This window comes from Musca vetustissima, unplaced genomic scaffold, assembly GCF_032173495.1.
Source record: "Musca vetustissima isolate MV318-11 ecotype Yass unplaced genomic scaffold, APGP_CSIRO_Mvet_v1 utg13543, whole genome shotgun sequence".
Taxonomy (NCBI): Eukaryota; Metazoa; Arthropoda; class Insecta; order Diptera; family Muscidae; genus Musca; species Musca vetustissima.
Window position 1 is genome coordinate 253,139 of NW_026879902.1, and position 14,014 is coordinate 267,152.

The 14,014-nt window shown below is 36.5% G+C and overlaps 1 protein-coding gene across 1 annotated transcript; it reads left to right on the top strand.

Moving 5' to 3' along the window:
* The first annotated feature begins 892 nt into the window (after window positions 1–892).
* Window positions 893–6,163, top strand: LOC133325100 (uncharacterized). Its single transcript, XM_061533926.1, has 3 exons — window positions 893–4,354; window positions 5,282–5,803; window positions 5,861–6,163. The coding sequence occupies exons 1-3, from the start codon at window positions 893–895 to the stop codon at window positions 6,161–6,163; spliced, it is 4,287 nt and encodes a 1,428-aa protein (XP_061389910.1).
* The last annotated feature ends 7,851 nt before the right edge of the window (window positions 6,164–14,014 follow it).

Below are 14,014 nucleotides of genomic sequence, written 5' to 3' on the forward strand. Positions count from 1 at the left end.
ATTCAGTGAAAACATCAAAATAATAAACTTAAAAGAAAGTGGAACAGGTACTTCATTTCAGTGAAAAAGTGTAAATTGAACCAGCGACAATAAAAGAAAAATCTGTGACAGTGAACAAAATTTGAACGGCACAAAATAAAATTAAAACAGTGCGAACAAATCTGTGGTGAAAAGAAATAGAACAATTGAAAAAGCGTTAAGTTCGGCCTGGCCGAACTTTAGATACCCCCCACCATAGATATACTGACTGGTACTAGAAATGAAAATATAGGGAACATACCAATAAGTGGACGTATACCAACATTTCTAAAAACGGATTATGTAAACCTTAATACAAATTGCAGAAATTTATTTAAAATTTATTTATAATGGATAATTATAACCTCAGCATTATGGCTAATGAGGATGTACGGTGAATAAGCAGTCGGTGTATGCCAACACAAAATAATGTCCGCTGCATCAATTCCATTCGTTTCAAAAGCAAGCAATGTAAATGAGTGCAATTGTAACACAACATATATATGCGAACATTCATTTATAGAAATCACTCAATATATAAACATTAACTGTATCAATGTAATCATTTTTGTTGTTGGTTATCGCTGTTGCTTTCTTGCTATTGATTTTTGGTCGCCATCGATATATTCTTTTGTAACTACAAATTTTTGTCTTTGAAATAAACTTGAACGGAGAAGTACAGTCGATTTTGTTTTATTTGATAATTTTGGAAAGAGGCTTGCAAAACAGCTTGCAAGCTGGAACATTGGTGACCCCGACGTGATCAAAAGTATCACACTTTCCGGTTCAATATCATTTCGGATATTTCTTTCCAGAATTATAAATCTTCTTCAACCAAGATTGTATTTTATTTTGCCGTATATAAAATTTAAAAATGTCGAGTGATGAGACCACATCCCCATTAGGCGTGGCCAATGAAGAATCCAGCTGGCAGTCATATAAGAAAAAGGTTGTATTCCTGCAAAAACAATTGTCTGTCCTAAATATTTCGTTGACAACTAGGTATTTGGCTGAAATGGATGAGTCGGACATTTCGGTTCGACTTGGTTACGTCGATGGATTGCATAATCATTTCGAAGAGGCCCAGTCTACGATTATATGTTGTGACGTAAGTGATTCTGATGCTGAAATAGCTTCGAGTTTTGTTAACCTGTATTTCGAGGTTAAAGCTAAGCTTTCTAGGGAACTGAGCAATAAAAGAAAGCGACCAGCCGTATCACATTCATCCACCATGCGTCAATATTCTTTGGACGAAACCATGCCACAGCGCAAATTACGTTTGCCCGAATTGAAGATTCCGCATTTTAGTGGATCATATACTGACTGGCCAGGGTTTATAGCGATGTTTAACACCATAATTGACAACGATCCGGATCTAAGCAAAATTGAGAAATTTCAACATCTTCGTGTGAGTGTTACCGGTGCCGCACTGGATACAATTTCTTCCTTAGATCCAACTGAGGAAAACTACGATAAGGCCCTCGATCTCCTGCGAAATAGATTCGACAACAAACTTCTAAATTTCCAAGCTCATATAAGGGAGATTTTTGGAATGAAGTGCGTGGATAAAGGATCGGCGTCAAGCCTACGACAATTGAGCGATAAACTAAATTCCCATATGCGAGCTCTGCAATCAATATGCAAGCAGGATGAAATAGCCGACGGCTTTTTGGTGTACTTAGTAACATCAAAATTGGACTCGAAGTCCCAGGCGAAATGGGAGGAGGAGCTTCCAAGTAATAAATTGCCAACATGGTTATCATTATCTACGTTTTTGGAACGCAGGTGCAGAATGCTCGAAAATTTAGAAAACGCAATGGGCGTAAGCAGCAATAAGGTGAGCAAAAAGTGGAGTTCTTCTGGTCGTAGTGCGCTTGTTGCTTCTACATCATCAACTCCATTGTGTTCGTTTTGTGATTCCCAAGACCATTATATAAGCAGTTGTCCAGGGTTTCAGAATTTGTCGCCATCAATCAGATTCAAGGAAGCTAAGAAACTACAGCTATGTTTAAATTGCCTTAAGAAGGGTCATATGCTGAGGAAGTGTAGGGCTTCTCGTTGTCGAATCTGCTCATCGAAGCATCATTCCATGCTGCATATAGAGAATATGAACAGTGACATGGCGGCTCACATATCACCCCAACAAGCTGATCTGAATACTAATAATTCACAATCGGTTCTTGTGGCTTCGTCGAAAACGGACTCTGTAGATGCACATTCGAGTACAAACGTTTTGTTAGCGACGGCAATTGTGTTAATCAAAGGTCATCTTGGTGAATTTGTACCATATCGTGCACTATTGGATTCTGCATCTCAATTGAATTTTATTACCCGTCGAGCATCAAATCAATTGCATTTAAAGGTAAATGATTCATCATTCATTGTATCAGGTATTGGTAATGGTAATTTTGTTGCTGATAAATCAGTCGACCTAACTATCCAGTCTCATTTTGGAAATTATACCACATCGTTCGTTGCAGTTGTCGTACCTACCATCACCGATTACCAACCCATCACAACCCCTCCAATTAATAAGTCGATAATTCCGCCGAATATAAAACTAGCCGACCCGAATTTTGATAGCCATGGTCGAATCGACATACTAATAGGAGCTGGCATATTTTTTGATTTATTGTCTGTCGGACAAATTCGATTAAGCGACAATTCTCCCATATTCCAAAAAACTGTATTGGGTTGGGTCGCATCAGGAGGAATTTCTAACCCGTCAAGGGCATGCTCTTTGACTGCAGCATGTAAATGTGTCGATAGTGACAATTTAACTAAGGTCATGCAGAGCTTCTGGCAGATAGAAAATAATTTCGTGGACATCAAACCAAATATAGAGGATGATATTTGTGAACAACATTTTAAGAAAAATACCATTCGTCTTGATTCGGGTGAATATTCCGTACGACTGCCCAAAAAGGAAAATTGCCGTGATCTCGGGAGCTCATATGATCAAGCCCTTCGACGCTTTTTGGTTCTTGAAAAGAAGCTTAGCAAACAAGTTGAGTTAAAACAAATGTACGTGCAGTTTATGAAAGAGTACTCAACTTTAAATCATATGTCGCCAGTCCCATCTCTGCCAAATAACACTCCAACATTCTTTTTACCTCATCATTGCATACGTAAAGAAGACAGCACAACAACAAAGCTGCGTGTTGTGTTTGACGGTTCGGCAAAAACAACATCAGGTTTATCATTGAATGATACACTCTACGCTGGCCCAACAATTCAACCAAAACTTTTTGAGACTTTACTTCGGTTTCGATTTTTTAAAGTCGCTCTAAGTGGTGATATTTGCAAGATGTACCGTTGTGTACGAGTGTCTAATCCCGACAATTACCTCCAATGTGTGCTCTGGAGAAATGATCCATCTGAAGATATAAAAGTGTACAAATTGGACACAGTTACTTATGGCACTAAACCAGCAGCGTTCCTGGCAATTAGATCAATGCATCAACTTTCGCATGATGAAGAAACTTCATACCCATTGGGAGCTAAAATTGTAAGGCGCGATTTTTACGTTGATGATCTAATTACTGGAGGTAACACTATTGAAGAAGTTCTGGATATTAGACAACAAGTCAGTGATTTGTTGAAAAGGGGTAATTTTGAAATACGGAAATGGTGCTCAAATTATTTGGATGTATTGACGGGAGTGCCACTAGCCGATTGTGAGCAGTTTTTAAAATTTCATGATGGTACCGATATCACCAAAACCTTAGGCTTAATGTGGGATCCAAAAGCTGATAATTTAATTTTTACGTTCAAGCCTACTCAGGAATCATGCACTGTAACCAAACGAACGGTGTTATCGTGTATCGCAAGGCTTTATGACCCATTGGGTTTAATAGGTCCGATAATATCAAAAGCAAAGGTTATAATGCAATGCTTATGGCAGAGGAATCTACAATGGGATGAAAGTTTGCCACAAGATTTACACACTGTATGGTCAAGATTTGTTTCACAATTTTCAAAACTGCATAAATTTGTATTTCCTCGTTTCGTTTCGGTATCAAATTCCACTATACAAATTCATGCATTTTGCGATGCTAGCCTGTCTGCTTACGGTGCATGCGTGTATGCTCGATCAGAATACAATGGCGAAGTTACCACTCATCTGCTATGTTCGAAATCTAGAGTGGCACCATTGAAGGCGTTGACTGTGCCAAAGTTAGAATTGTCTGCTGCGTTGCTGCTGGCAGAGTTATTGGAAAGTGTCTCAAAGGTCTTGTCGAACGATATGGAATATCATTGCTGGTCGGATTCAATGGTGGTTCTGTCGTGGATTCGTCAACATCCATCGAAATTTAATATTTTCGTCTCGAATCGGGTAAGTCGCATCCAGAGCCTTACGAGTAAAATGGTCTGGCATTACGTACCAACATCTTTGAATCCATGTGATATCTTGTCCAGAGGAGCTAGTCCTCTGGAACTATTGAATTGCAGTCTATGGAAAAACGGTCCAGATTTTTTATCAAAAAACTCAACGAATTGGCCTCAACATGTAGAGTATCTTACTGAGTTACCAGAGCAACGACGACAAGTCCTGACGGCAGTGAAGATTGAAGATATTTCATTATCGTGTAAATATTACAATTCATTTGCAAAACTTCAACGAATATTTGGCTACATGCAAAGATTTATCAAACTAAAATCTTCTCGTAAAGAAAATTAAACTCCAAAATCTTTATCCCTTGATGACATTAAAAAGGGTACATATATGTTAATAAGGAGTATTCAACGAATTTATTTTGAAAGCGAATACAAACGTTTATGTACTGGTTCGAATATCGAGTCATCAAGTAAGTTGCATTCGTTAAACCCAATAATGGATTCATTTGGTTTAATTCGAGTGGGTGGTCGTCTTCATTATGCAAATATGGATTACGAAGGAAAGCATCCAATTATTTTGCCAAAATACCATCCGGTCACAAAGTCGTTAATTATGCATTTTCATGAAAAATTGTTACACGCTGGACCACAGTGCCTGCTCGCAAATATTCGACAACAATATTGGCCAATTGGCGGACTTAAATCGATTAGCAGCACTATTAGGAAATGCATTCGATGTTTTCATCTGAAGCCCAAAATAGCGCGTCATGTGATGGGAAATTTACCGAAGGATAGAGTGCGTGCCAACAGAGCCTTTTTCACCACCGGCATCGATTTTTGTGGACCATTTTATTACAAAACGGACGTAAGGAATAGGCCTCCCGTAAAGTGCTACATATGCGTTTTTGTTTGTTTTTCAACAAAGGCATGTCACATGGAATTAGTGCAAGATTTATCAACACCTTCGTTTTTGGCTGCTCTAAAGCGTTTTATATGTATACGTGGAAAACCCCAAACCATTTGGTCAGATAACGCGACCAATTTCGTTGGCGCTAAAAATGAGTTATCTGAATTGAAACACATTTTCTTCAATCAAGACAACATGGACGCAATTTTTAAGCAATGTTTGGATGATGGAATAGATTGGAAATTCATTCCCCCAAGATCCCCACACTTTGGGGGACTCTGGGAGGCTGCAGTGAAGGCAGCTAAATATCATTTCTATCGAGTAGCTGGTCTTTCATTGTTGTCCTTTGAAGAGCTGAGAACTTTAGTTTGCCAAATTGCTGCCATTTTAAATTCTCGTCCGCTGTGCCCCTTAACTGAAAATCCAGATGATCTCGAAATATTGACTCCGGGTCATTTTCTCGTTGGCGCGCCATTGGTAGCTATTATGGAACCTGATGTTACCGAGCTGAATATAAATACTTTAAATAGATGGCAGCGAGTATGCTATATGCAACAGGTATTTTGGAAGAAATGGTGTTCTTCGTATCTTTTTCAGTTACAGGAGCGCAACAAATGGCGAATGCATTCAGCGAGTGTGAAAGAAGGTCAAATGGTTTTGCTAAAAGATGAAAATTTGCCACCTCAGAAATGGCAGCTAGGTCGTGTTCTGGAAACAATACGCGGAAAGGATGATGTGGTTCGTGTTGCTATCATCAAAACCAGTAGTGGAACATGTCGACGAGCTGTAACTAAGCTAGCTGTATTGGCTATTGAAGATGATTCTGTTGAAAGTTTAAAACTTCCAACGGGGGGAGGATGTACGGTGAATAAGCAGTCGGTGTATGCCAACACAAAATAATGTCCGCTGCATCAATTCCATTCGTTTCAAAAGCAAGCAATGTAAATGAGTGCAATTGTAACACAACATATATATGCGAACATTCATTTATAGAAATCACTCAATATATAAACATTAACTGTATCAATGTAATCATTTTTGTTGTTGGTTATCGCTGTTGCTTTCTTGCTATTGATTTTTGGTCGCCATCGATATATTCTTTTGTAACTACAAATTTTTGTCTTTGAAATAAACTTGAACGGAGAAGTACAGTCGATTTTGTTTTATTTGATAATTTTGGAAAGAGGCTTGCAAAAAAGCTTGCAAGCTGGAACAACTATTTCAAAATTAAAGATTTTAGATGCGACTGCCTTAAAATGACCTTTAAAACCATCGTATGTAGCTCTACTAGTTACAGTAGTTTTCGCTTATAGTCCATTTCGCTTAAAGGCCAAAAACGGATATAAGCGAAAAAAGTACTATTTACTGACATTTTTCTTCCAAATTCATACAAATTATTTGTTCTATAGTCCATTTTCGTTTATAGGCCACATTTTCTGTGCATGCAAAACTAATATTGCATAGACAAAAATTTTCATATAAGCCACCCTGTTTTTTGAACTTGAATGACATTTGGATTTCTGGCACCTGTTTTTTGAAATTTTCATATAGGTCACCCAGTTTTTTGAACTTGAATGGCATTTGGATTTCTGGCAACATTTATAAATGTCAAAAATTGCTAGATTCATAGAAGTTGTGAAAATGGGTACGCGCGTTACATTGAGTGTGGAGAAAAAATTAAAATTATTGAAAGACTATGAAGAAAATAATATGAAATGTGGACAACTGAGTGCCAAGTATAGAGTAAACTCATTTTTTTGAAAAAATAGAGTCGTTTGTTATAAGTTCCATAAAAAAGAAGCAAACTAAGATTACTGATTTTTTTTAAAAATAGTGAGCAATTCGATTTTTTTTTATTTAATCCCCCAAAGACTTAAAATGGATCTCATAATTTAATTTTTTCGTTACAATAAGCTTTCAAAGTATTTGAATTAAAAAAATAATAAGTTATTGTTTAAACAATTTATTTATTTTAAATAAATATATGAATTTGTTTTAATAAACTTAAATTTTATTTAGAAAAGTACATGTTTTGTGTATAGTCCATGACGTGTATTATATCACGATTCAGTTATAATCCAGTAATGGACTTAAAATGAAATTCGGATATAGTCCAAATTCGCTTATAGTCCACAAAAGTTGTGCAACTATAGTTGTGGACTATAAACGAAAACTACTGTATAATCTACACCATGCGGTCCGCAATAAAAATATAAAATCGGTTGGACCCCACCCTCGAAGAAGTGAGAACATGTGACAGCACGTTACTTTTTTGTGGCCACGTGAGACATCTCAACTTTGATTCACAAATTAAAATATAGAATCCATGAGTATATAGAGAACATAAGGTATAAATTTGCGATTTTACTAAACTAATGATACCCTTCACCACTTTGGGTATATTTAAATGTTATATGTTAGGCGACTCAAGTCCATACGCATGTCAATGTGCAACCTTTACATAAAATCCGACGAAAATAAATATATGTGGGACCTATATCTAAATCTGAACCGATTTCAACGACACTCTCCACACGTTATACAAACTCGGACGAACTTTGGGTCTTTAATCCACAATTTGCACAATATCGGAAGAAAATATATATGAGAGCTATATCTAAATCTGAACCGATTTTCAAGAAACTTTCAAGAAGCTCAATTCACGAAACTTATAATCATGTCAATACGCCATGCAAAATTTCGAGCAAATCACAAGATATATTGGGACTTTGGACCACCATTTACATTAAATCGAATAGAAATGTATATGGGAGCTATATCTAAACCTTAGCCGATATACACGATACTTAGCACACATCATTATCGACTCAGTTCAGTACGATATGTAAAATTTCCAAAGAAATATAGGGGATTTGGTGAATCATTTACATTAAATCGGACGAAAATATATATGGTAGCTATATCTAAAACTGAAGCGATTTCCAGGAAACTTAACACACGTCATTCCAGACTCAATTCAGTACGCTATGTAAAATTTCGTACATATCGAAAGATATATAGGGACTTTGATGCACCATTTACCTTAAACGTATGCAAATATATATGGAAGCTATATCTAAATCTGAACCGATTTTCACGAAACTTTGCACACATCATTCTAGACCTTATTCATTACGCTGTGCCAAATTTCGTGCAAAGCGAAAGATATATAGGGACTTTCGTACACCATTTACCTTAAATCGGACGAAAATATATATATATGGGAGCTATATCTAAATCTGAACCGATTTTCACGAAACTTAACACACATCATTCTATACTTAATTCATTACGCTGTGCCAAATTTCGTGCAAATCGAGAGATATATAGGGACTTTGATGCACCATTTACATTAAATCGGACGAAACTATATATGGGAGCTATATCTAAATCTGAACCGATTTTCACGAAACTTAACACACATCATTCTATACCTAATTCATTACGCTGTGCCAAATTTCGTGCAAAGCGAAAGACATATAGGGACTTTGGTACACCATTTACCTTAAATCGGACGAAAATATATATGGGAGCTATATCTAAATCTGAACCGATTTTCTGGAAACTTAACACACATCATTCTAGACCTTATTCATTACGCTGGGCCAAATTTCGTGCAAATCGAGAGATATTTAGGGACTTTCGTACACCATTTACCTTAAATCGGACGATTTAAGCTATATCTAATGGGATGGGAGCTATATCTAAATCTGAACCGATTTTTCCCAATTTCAATAGGGTTCGTCCTTGGGCCAAACAAATGAGCTGTGCCAAATTTCATCCAAATCGGATTATAAATGCGACCTGTACTTTGTTTACAATTTAACATCTACAGACGGACAGATAGACGACGGACATGCATAAATCGACCCAGAAAGTGCATATTTTCAAAAGGAACCATGTGTCTATCTCGTTATACCCTACACAACTATGTTGTCAGGGTATTATAGCTTTGTGCAGCCCCAAATGTTTGTAACGCCGCGAAATATTGGTCCTAGACCCAACTTTAAGTATACCGATCGTCATATCTCGACTAGATGAGTCGATCTAGACATTTGTGTCAGTCCGTCTGTCCATTATAATTTGTGAACACGATACAGGCCAGAGTTTTGGACCAATCTCCACGAAATTTTGCATGTAGGATGGGTTCTGGCCAATGAAGACCCCTATTGTTTTTGGAAAAGATCGGTTAATATTTAGGGGATGAAATGGACCAAACACTTTATTTTTGTCGGTTTTTCTAGTCGCTCCACAGACCGCAATTATGACATATTGCGAAATATTGCCCAATCTCAGAATATAGAACCACAGAATGTTAGATGTTCATGGAAGTTGTGTAGGGTATCGTATGGTCGGCCCCGTCCGACTATACTGCTCCGCTCACTGGCAAACATATGCACATAGACATAATACCCTGTACCACAGTGTGGTGAAGGGTATAAAAATGATTGTTTATAACATCAATTGCTATTGCTCTAATATTGTTTATTCATTATTATAAAAGCTTGTCACTTATACTTCTAAACAAATAAAATCTCTTTAGAAAGATATTAAATTCAATTTATTAACATTGAAATGTTTATAAATCAATCAACAGCAATGTCCATTGCCATTTGTGCTGAGTTGGTTATTTCCCGCACCCCATCCACCACATTCACTTCGTATTTATTTGTGTAAAATTTTTATGACTTGTTTGTGTTATTTTCCCCCGCTTTGTTATTTTAAATATAAAGTGGCTATTAGTTGCCATTTTATTAGATTGACATGGAACCCCAAAAAACACTTTGGAGTTAAGTAAAAATCTGCGTTTAGTCAAATCGAATTGTTTATTATTTCTACGAAAAAAACGAAAAACAAAAAATTGATCGACTACAAAGAAAACATTTTGGGAAAATATTTCAACACAAAAATTGATTCAGTGGCAGTTATCTGACGTTGTGCCTATGTTAGTGTTTTCATCACATTGAAAAACAAGTGTGGTCAATGGAATTTGTGATGGCTATGGAATTTTTTCCACTTGGCAGTGGAAGGGAAATATTTGGTGGCAAAGATGATGACGAAATAGATGAATGAATGGGCAATATTTTGCTGACAAAGATTATTTTTGAATAAAATATTTATTGTGGAATATTTTACTGAATTTAACAAAAAAAAAAAAAAAAGAAAAAAAAATAAAAGCTACATTAATTATTTTTTATGTATATACTAAATTTGGATGTCATATGAATGAGAATGTTGACATTTCTTAAGTTTCCCTTTGTCAAAATAAATTATGACAAAACCAGTGAGCGGAGCAGTATAGTCGGACGGGGCCGACCATGCGATACCCTACACAACTACCACGAACTCTAACTTTCTGAGGATGTTTATTCTGAGTCTGAGTAATATTTCGTGATATTTGCCCCCTCTTGTCCGATTAGAGGTTAACAACACCTCTTCCTTACTTTTTTCGAATATTCAGTACAGTCCTTCTAATTACTTGTCCAGATTACCTTCACGGTGGGTTGTGTTGTGATTTTCGGATTATACTCTACTCGAAAACACACAAAAAATTATGTTTTCGGTCCATTTCATCCCAAAATTTTAATCTGATCATCACCGAAAATTGTAGGCGTTGTTCTTGACCATAACTGGAACTTCATGAAAAATGTCAAAGCCATCAGCGCGATATTTCTCCCTCTAATGTGGTAATGGGTTACTGAATAATATCTGAATACGTAAGCACCTGTAAATATTTGACTGTAACTCCCACATCTGAGTAGATACATCACTATATTTGGTATCAATTTAAAGGCCAACCACTCCTCTTGGATATGCTATCAACTCCTGGGGTCTACATCCTCCAGGAGTAAATATGTATGCCATAGAATACAAATTTTTTCATTTTTCACACAAAAGTCAGGGTCCATTTGACCCACTAAATATTGACCGATCTTTATCAAAACATGCATGCTTATTCTCTGACCCGATCCCCTTCTCCATGCAAAAATTCGCGGTGTTTGGGCCATAATTGCGGCCTCTGGAGCGACCAGAAAAACCGACAAAAATTTAGTATTTGGTCCATTTCATCCCCTAAATATTAACCGATCTTTTCCAAAAACAATAGGGGTCTTCATTGGCCAGAACCCATCCTACATGCAAAATTTCGTGAAGATTGGTCCATAACTGTGGCCTGTATCGTGTTTACAAATTATAATGGACAGACGGACGGACGGACGGACACACATGTCTAGATCGACTCAGCTAGTCGAGATATGACGATCGGTATACTTAAAGGTGGGTCTAGGACCAATATTTCGCGGCGTTACAAACATTTGGGGCTGCACAAAGCTATAATACCCTGACAACATAGTTGTGTAGGGTATAAATATCATAGAAATATAAATTTACTAAATTCAAGGGTTAAAATGTGCTACTTGACCTCTTTGACAGCAGTAATAAAAAATAATAAATTAAAAAATAATAAAATAAATATTTTATGTAAACACATGCATTTTTATACCCTTCACCACACTGTGGTACAGGGTATTATGTCTTTGTGCATATGTTTGTAACAGGCAAAAATAATCGAGATAGACCCATGGTTCCTTTTGAGAATATGCATAGAATCACTTTCTGAGTCGATTTACGCATGTCCGTCTGTCCGTCCATGTATTTTTGTTAACAAAGTACAGGTCGCATTTATGAACCGATTTGGATGAAATTTGGCACATGTAACTTAATTGACTCAAGGACGAACCCTATTGAAATTGAAGAAAATCGGCCCAGGCATCGTTTAGGCATAGCTCCCATATAAGGGTACCCCCCAATTTTCGGTATTATAAATATAGGTAAATTTTTTCGGGTAGCCCCCATATAAGGGTACCCCAAATTTTCGGTATTTTGGGGTTCTTGAGCGCGTTTTTCAACCAAATTCTTTGTAATTTGTTTTTTTGTAGTCGTATATGGTAACAAACCTCCCTCCCAAAAATAATTAATTCCCCCCCCCCCCCCCCCTTTTAGGCGTAGTCCACATATAACCCCCTTTTTTCCCTACTATGTCTTTGTGAATTTGTTTGTAACAGGAAAAAAATCGAAATAGACCCATGGTTCCTTTTGAGAATATGCATAGAATCACTTTCTGAGTCGATTTATGCATGTCCGTCCGTCTGTCCGACGGTCCGACGTCTATCTATTTTTTTTAACAATGTACAGGTCCCATTTATGATCCGATTTGGATGTAATTTGGCACAAGTCACCTAATAGGCCCAAGGACGAACCCTATTGAAATTGGAGAAAATCGGTTTAGATTTACATATAGCTCTCATAAATATTTTCGTCCGATGTTAACTTATTGATGCACCAAACTCCCAATAGTGATCCGATTGAGACAAAATTTTGCACGGAGTATTGAATTAGGTCTAGATAGTTATACGCCAAGTTTTGTTGAAATCGGTTCTGATTTAGGTATAGCTCCGATTTATAGTTTCGTCCGATTTCATGTAAATAGTGTACCAAACTCCCAATAGTGGTCCGACTAAAGCAACATTTTGCACAGAGTACTGAATTAAGCCCGACTGATGTATGCGAAATTTCTATATCTACAGGATATTGTAGATATTAACATGTCTTGCATGTACCCATAGTGGTTAAGGGTATCATATAGTCGGCCCCGTCCGACTTTTGAACTTTCCTTACTGGTTATTACATGCCCATGCAAAGATACATAAGTGTTTACATATGTCCTTCCATTAAGAAAAAAAATATGTTATATATTTATTTTCAAAAACTGTTGCATCACATTCTTTCAAACATTTGTCAAACTATCATCCTAACATTACCATCTCCTCTACAAATATCCAGTCCTTTTTATTTTAAATTGATTCAATAAATATTTCAACTTACAACAAATCATGCATGTATTCACATGTGAATGTATGTACATATGTATGTATGCCAGTATATAATTTGTAGCTGTCATCAATATTGTAAGATATTTCTTTTAGATTGAAACTAACAAAAAATAAAAAACCAGTAAGGAAAGTAGTAAAGTCGGACGGGGCCGACTATATGATACCCTTCACCACTTTGAGTATATTCAACAGATGAATCCTAACAGAAGTCGCATTTTTAAAGGACCAGTAAAATGAAATTGGAACCATAAACACGTCATTCTGCAACCGATACTAAATTGTTCATTTGGTCAGATATAGAAGCTATATCTAAATCTGAACCGATTTCAGGAAACTTAACACACATCATTCTAGACCTAATTTGTTACGCTGTGCCAAATTTCGTGCAAATCGAAAGATATATAGGGACTTTGGTGCACCATTTACATTAAATCTGACGAAAGTATATGTGGGAGCTACATATAAAAATCTGAACCGATTTTCAGGCAACTTTACACACATCATTCTATACCTAATTTGCTACGCTGTGCCAAATTTCGTGCTTAAATCGACTCAAAAAGTGATTCTATGCATATTCTCAAAAGGAGCCATGGGTCTATCTCGATTATTTTTGCATGTTACAAACATATGCACAAAAACATAATACCCTGTACCAGAAAAAAGAATTTGGTTCAAGAACCTCAAAACCTGGGGGCTACCAGAAAAAATTGACCAATATTTATAATTTATAGTGGAGAGATGTGCTACCTAATAAGAACTCGACGTACTAAATTACAGTCAATTTGGTCGAAAAATCCGATCAGAACCCCCAAAATACCAAAAATTTTGGGGTACCGTTATATGGGTACTACCAGAAAAA

Bases quoted from the DNA above. Each gene is read 5' to 3' on its own strand.
- LOC133325100 (XM_061533926.1), top strand. From the start codon at position 893: ATGTCGAGTGATGAGACCACATCCCCATTAGGCGTGGCCAATGAAGAA. The intron at 4,355-5,281 runs GTAAGTCGCATC...TTTTCAACAAAG, and splicing joins ATATTTTCGTCTCGAATCGG to GCATGTCACATGGAATTAGT. The intron at 5,804-5,860 runs GTATGCTATATG...TATCTTTTTCAG, and splicing joins CTTTAAATAGATGGCAGCGA to TTACAGGAGCGCAACAAATG.